Source organism: Quercus lobata, chromosome 11 (genome assembly GCF_001633185.2).
Source record: "Quercus lobata isolate SW786 chromosome 11, ValleyOak3.0 Primary Assembly, whole genome shotgun sequence".
Taxonomy (NCBI): Eukaryota; Viridiplantae; Streptophyta; class Magnoliopsida; order Fagales; family Fagaceae; genus Quercus; species Quercus lobata.
The window spans coordinates 2,252,253-2,262,389 of NC_044914.1; the positions used below are offsets into that span (position 1 = coordinate 2,252,253).

Here is a 10,137-nt window from a genome sequence, read left to right on the forward strand (position 1 = left end):
TTCATTATAACACTCTGGCTCACCACCATCAGTCAACAGGAGATAATTTAAAGCGGGTGAATAACGCTGTGGAGGTCTAATGTTCCTGGAAGATCTGCGGACTTCAGCTACAGGTGTACTCAGATCTACCTGTGAATTTACATTCTCCTTATCTTCTTCACCCCTTTTCTGGACAGTACCTTCAGTCAATTCATCTAAGTTGACAAACTCAGATTTCTTTTGATCTATCCTTGTAACATCTGACACTACAGTTGACTTGTCCTTGTACATAACCTGTTCATTAAATATCACATTTCTACTTTTGATGATTTTCCTGTTTTGTTCATCCCAAAACCTATAGCCAAATTTCTCATCACCATAGCCAATGAAAAAACATATTTTAGACTTTGCATCAAGTTTACTACGAGCATCAGAATCAATATGAACATAAGAAACACAACCAAAAACTTTTAAGTGTGAAAACTTTACCTCTTTACCGCTCCAAACCTCCTCAGGAAGTCTGAACTCCATGGGAACTGAAGGTCCTCGGTTTATCAGGTAAGCTGTAGTGCTAACAGCATCAGCCCAAAAAGTTTTTGGTAGTCCAGCATGCAACCTCATACTCCTAGCACGCTCATTGAGAGTTCTGTTCATGCGCTCAGCCACACCATTCTGCTGGGGTGTCCCAAGAATGGTCTTCTCCATCCTAATTCCCTGTGCAGCACAATACTCACTGAACCCTCCATCTATGTACTCTCCTCCATTATCTGACCTCAAACATTTTACTTTTAAACCTGTTTCTGTCTCAACCATGGCCTTCCACTTCTTAAAGGTTTCAAATACATCAGATTTATTTTTCAGAAAATAAACCCATACCTTTCTGCTTGAGTCATCAATAAAAGTGATGTAGTACCTTGAACCTCCAAGGGATGCAACCGGAGAAGGCCCCCACAAATCAGTGTGTACTAACTCCAATTTTTCAGCCTTCGGTGTCCTGCCAGTTTTCAAGAAGCTCACCTTTTTCTGCTTTCCTAAGATGCAACTTTCACACATGTCAAAATCAATGGACTTCAATTCTGGTAATTTTCCTTTTGACAGCAGCATCTTCATCCCTTTCTCACTCATGTGACCAAGTCTTCGGTGCCATAGGCTTGTATCAGTACTTGCATCAGCAACTGCAATTGTGTCTCTTGGACTTGAGGTCATGTACAGAGTACCAGTTTTCTTTCCACGAGCCAATACCCTAGCTCCTTTTGTAACCTTCCAAGTACCACCAACAAATAGTATTGCATGACCTTCATCATCAAGTTGTCCAACAGAAATCAGATTCCTCCTCAGGTCAGGAATATGTCGAATCTTCTCCAGTAACCAAACAGACCCATTAGGCAACAATATTCGAACATCTCCCATGCCCACAACATCCAAGGCTGAGCCATCAGCCAAATACACCTTACCAAAATCACCTGCAACATAATTTTGTATGATTTCTCGGTGTGGAGTGGTATGAAACGAAGCTCCTGAATCCAAAACCCAATCATCAAGTGGACTGTCTACTGCAAGAAGTAATGCATCCTGTACCTCTTCTGTTACAGCATTAGCAGAATCATCTTCATTCTTCTTCTTAGGACTTTTGCATTAATTCCTAAAGTGACCTGTTTTCCCACAATTCCAGCATTGCACTTGTTGGCCTGATCTAGATTTACTTCTATTTCGATTAGAATTTTTGGATTTTGATCTGCCCCGATTTGAATTTCTGTTATTACCTCTGCCTCTTGTCTCAAGGTTTAGGGTAGAACCAGATCCAAAGGTTTAGCCTGCATCTCTTCGGCGAATCTCCTCAGCCAGAATTAAATTTCGTATATCATTGTACTTGAGCTTTTCTTTTCCTGTAGAATTGCTTACTGCCATCCTCATTGCCTCCCAACTGTTTGACAAAGAAGCCAAGACGATCAGAGCACGAATCTCATCATCAAAATCAATTTCTACAGACGACAATTGATTTGTGATAGTGTTAAATTCATTCAGATGTTGTGCTACTGATGCATTCTCTGCCATCTTCAGATTGAACAGTTTCTTCATCAAGTGCACTTTATTGTTTGTTGACGGCTTTTCATACATACCAGACAAAGCCTTCATTAGATCTGCTGTGGTCTTCTCCTTTACAACATTGTGTGCAACAGACCTAGATAGAGTTAACCTGATAACTCCCAATACCTGTCTGTCAAGAAGAGCCCATTCCTCAGCCTTCATAGCCTCAGGTTTTTCCCCTAGAAGCGGTAGATGCAACTTCCTCCCATAAAGGTAATCCTCAATTTGCATCCTCCAAAATCCAAAGTCTGTGCCATCGAACTTTTCTATTCCAGACGCCTTTCCTGCTTCCTCTGCCATTGCTCTCACTCAAACCTAACCCTAGGCTCTGATACCAGTTGTCGGGGAGATAAACACCTTAGGGAGCTTCCTTGAATAATTAATATAACATATAGAGACACACTTTAACCCAAAAGGCCTAAGCCCTATGGGTATGTGCTCAATTATGTTATATTAACCACTCATTCTTTTCATCTTTATTCAATGTGGGACTTCACTCACACGTATAACCCAACAGCTATATGGTCTCCCAATAAGGTGTAAAGAAAAACGACATAGGTAGAGCAAAGCTATCATAGACATGATGAGACGAGTCTGAATATATAGTTTAATAGTGTGAAAGAACTTAATTACCAGTCTCGATGCGGTGTTGTTGGTATTACTTCGGTTGTCGTTTTTCTTTTTCTTTTTTGTTATTATTACTCTCTAAGCAATAAATATGAAAAGCAAATCCATCAGTCAACTGTGTTGTACAAATTAATATGCACATAACAAGCTAGAATATGAAAAAAAGGGTTTTAGTTACTTTTCCTCGTTAAGTCTTCATTCATTTTTTTTAATGAATAAGATTTCTATCATTAAATAAGGAATGTGAATGTGATCTTTACTGTTAGCATAAAATATAAATGCATTAATATACAATAAAGGATAACTGTCTATAACACGAGAAATTATAAGGTCCTTATGGTGGACAAGTAATGTGGTCTACCATTCCATTAAAAGACTTCTACTTGTTTAAAATTGTGAAGTTTTAAATAAAAACTAAATACTGACTCAACAATTTTAAATAGGTGGAAGTTTTTTACTAGAATAGTGGACAAATGACATGGTTCACCATGAGAACTGTACACACGTTATATTTAACTTCAAATTCTTTCATATTTATTATAAAAAAAAGAATTTGAGAGATGGTCTAGCAATGAGTATTAATCTAAATTTATTAGCGGTAGAAATTGAGATTGATGCTACGTACTTTTTGATTGGGTTGCTGGTTCTCATTGTAGTAATTTACAGCATACAACTTTTGTTATGAATTGCGGAAATCTCCTCAGCCAAATACTACATGTAATGATTAAGCACTGCTTCCACGAGGAAAATTAATGTACAAATGCTATGGCTAGAAAATGATCAGATCTAAGCCAGTATCAAAGGCGACTCCACGTTGAAGCCAAGGTGGTCACATGACCACTTGATCTGGACAAAAAATAATTATTATATATAAATTTTAAAAATTTATGACTTTTTTACCTTTAAAAGAAATTTATGACCATCCTAAATTTTTTTAGGTCCAACATAATTAAACTTTGGACAAAGTCTAGTAAGAAACTTATTGGCTATAGATTAAGACTACAATTTCACTTAATATTTTTTTATTGAATGTAAATTTTGACAAATCCATCATTGAATTACATTTCCTTCTTATATCCTTCATGCTTACAAAATTTCAATAAGATTAAAGATTAAAAATTATATTATCAATTAAATATTTAAATTTTGAGTTTTTATTGTCTAAAATTATACATAAAAATTAAGTTTATAGATTGAATAATAAATAACATCTGATTGGAATAAAATTTGACATGTGTTTTAAAAACATAAAGAACATGCAATTCAATAGTTAGATTTTAAAAATATATGGTCATTTTAATTTGTTTAGTGAGAGTTGTAGCCTTAGAATACAATTAAATTTGCAGTTAAACTTTGCCCTTAAACTTTGGTCTCCTTAATAATATATTAGGCCCTTACAAATAAAAAGGAAAAGTCCAAGAAATTTTTTTATTGAACTAAAATATTGAAAGATATGTAATTTGCAGCATTGATAATGATACTATCATGCAACGATTTTAAAATAAGATCGTAGAAGAAAATTGTAGGACTTTATATATTTGCATGAGTTTTTCTTGTAAAAATATGAAGTTCCCTGGAAAAAATTCCTGAAGGTCATTGACTAGGATCTTGATATTTTTCATAGTTTCCTTGCCGATTTTTTGCTTCATTGCGAGAGGTGTTGTCCTCCTAACTATGTTTTATCTGCTTAGTCTTTAAAGACATGTATTTACCAAGAAAAGAAGAAAAAGAAGTTACTGAGAAATTCCACCATATAATTACCATGTACCACCTAAGGAAAAACCAGGGAATGGACGAAATTTCCCTTTCCTCACTAATCAATTACAGCTTTAGACCAATATTATTATTTTTGGTTCGGTAATAGTCACATTTGGCCCTTCACCAACCTCCCTTTTTCATAACACGTGCTCTCAGCGTGGCCACTTATGCAAAATCCCTATAAATATCAAGCAAAACCTTCACATGATTCCATACTATCATAAACCAAACACATTTCTAGTTTCAACCCTATAGCTCTCAGCTCTCATCACATCAAAAATGGCTCCTGTTTCCTCAAAAATTGGCATAATAGGAGCTGGTGTTAGTGGCTTAGCAGCCGCTAAACAACTAGCCCACCACAACCCTTTAGTCTTTGAAGCCTCTGACTCTATTGGTGGTGTCTGGAGGCATTGTTCTTACAGTTCCACGAAGCTTCAGTCCCTTCGTTGTGATTATGAGTTTTCTGATTTCCCTTGGTCTGATAGGGATAGCACAAGTTTTCCATCTTATACTGAGATATTGGAATACTTAACATCTTATGCTAACCACTTTGATGTCCTCAAGTTTGTGAGGTTCAACTCAAAAGTGGTGGAGATTAGGTTTGTTGGTGATAGGGAAGCCACTGATCTCACTGGGAAACCTGGTGACTATCCTACTATATTGCCTGGACACCCTGTTTGGGAGGTTGCTGTGCAAACCAACCATTCAGATACCATTGAGGTCTTTATCCTTTTTTTTCTTTAACTAATAAAAAAAAATGGCTACAAGGGTTTTACTAGCTAGGGTTCCAAAGAAAAAAAGAACATGATTTTCTTATTTCTTTCTTTGTGTATTTCCTATCATTTACTCCATGTTTTCCTATCTATTTAGAACCTACCTATCTATTTAAATCCTGGCTGGCCTCCAAGAAAAAATTTGACACCTTGTAGTTTGGCCTATGTCAACCTTCAAAGTCTTATATATTTTGCGACAAGCGGGATATATAATTTGTTGACAATGAGTAAAAATCTTTTGTTTCAATATGAGCGTTCAACTTTATGTTTTAGCAATCTTTGCTTGTCAAAAATCTTTTTTTTTTTTTTTTTTTGAGTAATGAAAGTATAAAATGAAACGAAATAAATCAAACACACATGGGTAGACTATAAATATATAATTTTTGTGTGATCCTTTGTGGTCCACCGATTGTATAGTTGACAATACGAGGAATCGTATAATGAAACTTCTATGTATATTACCTAGAAATTAAGGTCCAGCGTCTATGTATATACGATCGTTAGTATTATCTTTACATCTACCTAGTATTTTGGTGACTACTGACTAGATTATATTATTATTATTATATTGACTTGTGTTAATTTATTCGATTCATTTCAGTGGTATGCGTTCGAGTTTATTGTGGTTTGCATTGGAAAATATGGAGATGTACCTAAAATCCCAGAATTTCCACGAAACAAAGGCCCTGAAATATTTCAGGGCAAGGTCTTGCATACCATTGATTACTGCAAACTTCAAAAGGAAGAGACTTCACAACTACTTAAGGGGAAGAAGGTTGCAGTCGTTGGTTTCAAGAAATCAGCTATTGATTTAGCACTCGAGTGCGCAGAGGAGAACCAAGGTATGAAGATCTCTCTCTCTCTCTCTCTCTCTCTCTCTCTCTCTCTCTCTCTATATATATATATATAAAATAAGGTTTTATACATTTTGTGGGAGGAAATTTGGACTCTAAATGTTTTAGGTACCAAAGTTTCTTTATTATTATTCTTCCTTTTTTTTTGTATGTTAATTAATATTTCATTCATTTATTTCCCTCACAAAATAATATTGTTGGATCCTTATCCTAAAGAAAGAAACAAGTTCATTGATGTGTAGTCATCATGCTCCAATTCAGATGTCATCACCTTGTTAAGTGACCTATCAAATTTTTTTTATTCTTTTTATTAGCTTAATTTTTTTTTAATAGGTAGTATAGTTTATTTTTAACAAGCAAATCAATGGGATCGTTGATAGGTTATACAGCTAATAGTGGCTAGTAATTTATGATTTTAAAACTCTATTAGTCTTTGAATCAAAATTCTCACATTTTCCGCAAGTGTGGAAGATAAAGTGAAGAGTTGAATTATTAGGGATCCATACTGCAGGAGTTGTGAATTTTTTACAGACACAAGTGTATGTGGAAGATTAAGTCAAAAGTGGAGTCAATTTTTAATAAAGTAAAAAGTAATATTCTATGTAAGCCTAGTTTCATTTAGAAACTTATAATTGAGATATGAATACACTGAATTGCACAAAAAATATATTTTTTTGCGTCAATTCAAAGCCCAGAAGAGGTTTTATAAGATTAAAAGGTCCATTCAACACTTACTGATGTATCATTTGTATATTATATCTTTTTTATATAAAGATTAAATTCTATAAGGATGTAGTGTAAAATTTAAGTTTTACACCTCAAATCCTAAATTATCATCTTATCATATTATATATTAAAAAATATACACAATCACACTTAATAAATTCTAATATTCATTTGAAAATACAACTTAATTGTGAGTTTATTGAAATATATATATATATATATATATAATTAAATAAAAAATTGAATAAAATGCTTCTAAGTGCGTCAAGTTTGTCGTTTTCCCTTTGTTTCCGTAACTTGTAATTACCCATTTTGGATGAAGTTGATTGTTTAGGGACTTTTGCTAGCCAATTGCCTTTTGTTTCAGCAAACTTTTTTCTCTTTAATTGAAACATAGAATCAATTTGGTTCTTTTCTCCCAAAAAAAAAGAAAAAAGAAAAAAAAAGAATCAATTTGGTCCAAAAGACAATAGTGAATGTAGTGCAATTTAATTAGTTCTTATTTTTCACGTTATGTAGTTGGAATTAATTTGCATGGTTTGGATTTCACACAATCAAGACGTATTTGACTTGTTGACTTTACACTTTTTTACTTTTTAGACGATTCCAAAACACATGAATCAGAATTCCGCACATCTTCTGTACATTATGAGGAAAAGAAAAAGACTAAGTTTCAACTTTCAACAACACCCACTGAAGCAACGGGTGCCATTATAATATGTCTGCTCCGTTTTGGGCCAATCTTGGAAAATTCTTGACACCGATATGTTTCCCTTTAATTGATGTCAACAATTTTTCCATGGAAAATTTTGAGATGCAATAAATGTGCAAGAAAATAACTTTTGTTCCTGTTTTACTTTCAAAATTAAAAAGTACGAAGAAAATTACTTTTATTTTTATTTTTATTTTTAATAATTCAAATGTTGGGTGGAGGATTTGAATTTCTTGACTTCTTCCACCTCATTTTGTTTTCATAAAGGTTTAGGGACACATATATTATGTCCTAATTTGATATGACTAACTACGTGTAAAAATTGAACCGGTTATTGAACCGTTTTTACACTCGGTTCTTTGTTTTTGACCAGTTTTAGGCAATTTTACTAGACCGAAATGGTACTTGATTCCTAGTTGAATTGGTTTGACTAGCTGGTCCAGTTCGGTTTTTAAATAATGACTACGAGTAATGGATGAAAAGTTATGGATCCATGTAAAAATTATTTCCTACTGCTCACAGCCACTTTAACAAATTGTGACAAATGTTGTATAAAAAAAAAATGTAAAATCAAAATGCCATATGTCATTCCTTTGTATTTGCTAAAAAGCAATGATATTAAGAGTATTATAAATTTATTATATGAAAAATGTTAACGAGTGCCCTTAGGACACTGGTTAAGAATTTAGTTGAAGAAAGTTTTGACATCACTTTTATGGGAAATGAAAAAAGCTGTTAAAATATTAATTGCTTTTTTTTTTCTTTTCCTATAAAAACTTTCTTTAACTGGATTCTTAACTAGTACCCTTAGGGCATTCGTTAGCATGACCCTTATTATATAAGTGATAAAAACTGTAAAACTTAATGGTAACTTTAGCATTTTTCTATGAAAATGATGGAAACCTCTCTACAAATTCCGAGAAAAGCTAAACCTTTGTCAATTCCCCTCTGCAATTCATATATTCTTTTTTTATTTTAAGGAAATTTGGATAGTATCTTAGTGGATTGGCTATTTAGATTGCATTATGAGATGATCAATATTTTGATGTTTTACAGGACCGGAAGGACAACCTTGCACCATGGTGGTAAGGACTTTGCACTGGACAGTTCCCCATTACTGGATTTGGGGTTTGCCATTTTACATGTTTTACTCAACAAGATCCTCTCAGTTCCTCCATGAAAAGCCCAACCAAAGCTTTCTCAGAACTCTTCTTTGCCTTCTTTTATCTCCAATGGTAATTGATCAATATTAATTTTTACTGTATGCACTTAAAAATTAACTTTTAGTCTGGTAAATGAGTAGAGTGCCAATGTTAATAAGTTGTTTTATATAATGATCTGACAGAGGCGAGGAGCTTCAAAATTTATCGAGTCCTATTTGCTGTGGAAACTTCCTCTGCAGAAGTATGGATTAAAACCAGACCACCCTTTTGAAGAAGACTATGCATCTTGTCAGATGGCTATCATGCCAGAGAATTTCTTCTCCGAGGCTGATAAGGGAAAGATTCTCTTTAAAAGAGCATCAAATTGGTGGTTCTCAAAGGAAGGAATTGAATTTGATGATAACACCAAACTGGAGGCTGATGTTGTTGTTCTTGCAACTGGTTACGATGGGAAGAAAAAGCTCAAAGCTATCTTACCAGAGCCTTTCCGTACTTTGTTAGAGTATCCTTCTGGTATCATGCCCTTGTATAGGTAATTAACAATTCTACTCTTAAAATTGTAATCATTGCTTCTAAACTGTAACATGGTCAAAATGTACTTCAATCCCCTCTTCCAAACCCCACAAAAGTAAAAGTTTTATGCACTAGATACCACCTTTTAATAATGATGCAATTCTCTTCTTTTTCTTTTTTTAATTGCAGGGGCACAATCCATCCACTAGTTCCGAACATCGCATTTGTAGGTTACCTTGAGAGTGTTACAAACCTTCATACATCGGAGCTGCGTTCCATATGGCTAGCTCGCCTCGTAGATGAGAAATTCAAGCTCCCTAGTGTTGAGAAGATGATTGAACAGACAACCAAAGAAATGGCAGTCTCCAAGAAGACAACCAGGTTCTACAAGAGGCACTGCATTTCTACCTTCAGCATTAACCACAGTGATGAAATATGTGAAGAGATGGGATGGAATTCTTGGAGGAAGAAGAATTGGATTTCAGAAGCATTTAGCCCCTATGGTAGTCAAGACTATATATGAGAGGAATAAAGGAAGCGGCGATAATATAGCAAATTATTGTCCTTCATTACTTGCTAAGAGGTTTCTCCTTTCTAGTGTAGAACAATCTATAGTTTATAACCATAAAAGGGGAAACTAATTAAACATAATATATATGCATTATCAAAAAAAAAAAAATTGTAGCATGTAAAGGAGGTTTCTATGTTTGAATAAACAATATTTCTTCGATCTACCAAAAATAAAAAATATTTCTACTTACATTGTTCAGAAAATTGGAGTATAAGAGCAATACTGAACAAGGACCTTCCAAAAGCATTTAATATCTCAATAGGGGGTACACCTCTTGGCACCAAGAATCAATCAGGTCATGTTGCCATGTGTCGTTTGACTTGCATTTTATTTATTTTGTTGCTTGAATACAGGAAATTTTTATCCATGTGTG

General features: G+C 34.2%; 1 protein-coding gene across 1 annotated transcript; it reads left to right on the forward strand.

The window, feature by feature from the left end:
* The first annotated feature begins 4,731 nt into the window (after positions 1–4,731).
* On the forward strand, positions 4,732–9,855 carry LOC115966233 (probable flavin-containing monooxygenase 1). Its single transcript, XM_031085482.1, has 5 exons — positions 4,732–5,172; positions 5,827–6,067; positions 8,574–8,752; positions 8,863–9,212; positions 9,383–9,855. The coding sequence occupies exons 1-5, from the start codon at positions 4,732–4,734 to the stop codon at positions 9,714–9,716; spliced, it is 1,545 nt and encodes a 514-aa protein (XP_030941342.1). The 3' UTR covers positions 9,717–9,855.
* The last annotated feature ends 282 nt before the right edge of the window (positions 9,856–10,137 follow it).

Coding starts and splice junctions, on each gene's coding strand:
- LOC115966233 (XM_031085482.1), top strand. CDS start 4,732: ATGGCTCCTGTTTCCTCAAAAATTGGCATAATAGGAGCTGGTGTTAGT. Junction 5,173..5,826: donor ACCATTCAGATACCATTGAG/GTCTTTATCCTT, acceptor GATTCATTTCAG/TGGTATGCGTTCGAGTTTAT. Junction 8,753..8,862: donor GCCTTCTTTTATCTCCAATG/GTAATTGATCAA, acceptor ATGATCTGACAG/AGGCGAGGAGCTTCAAAATT.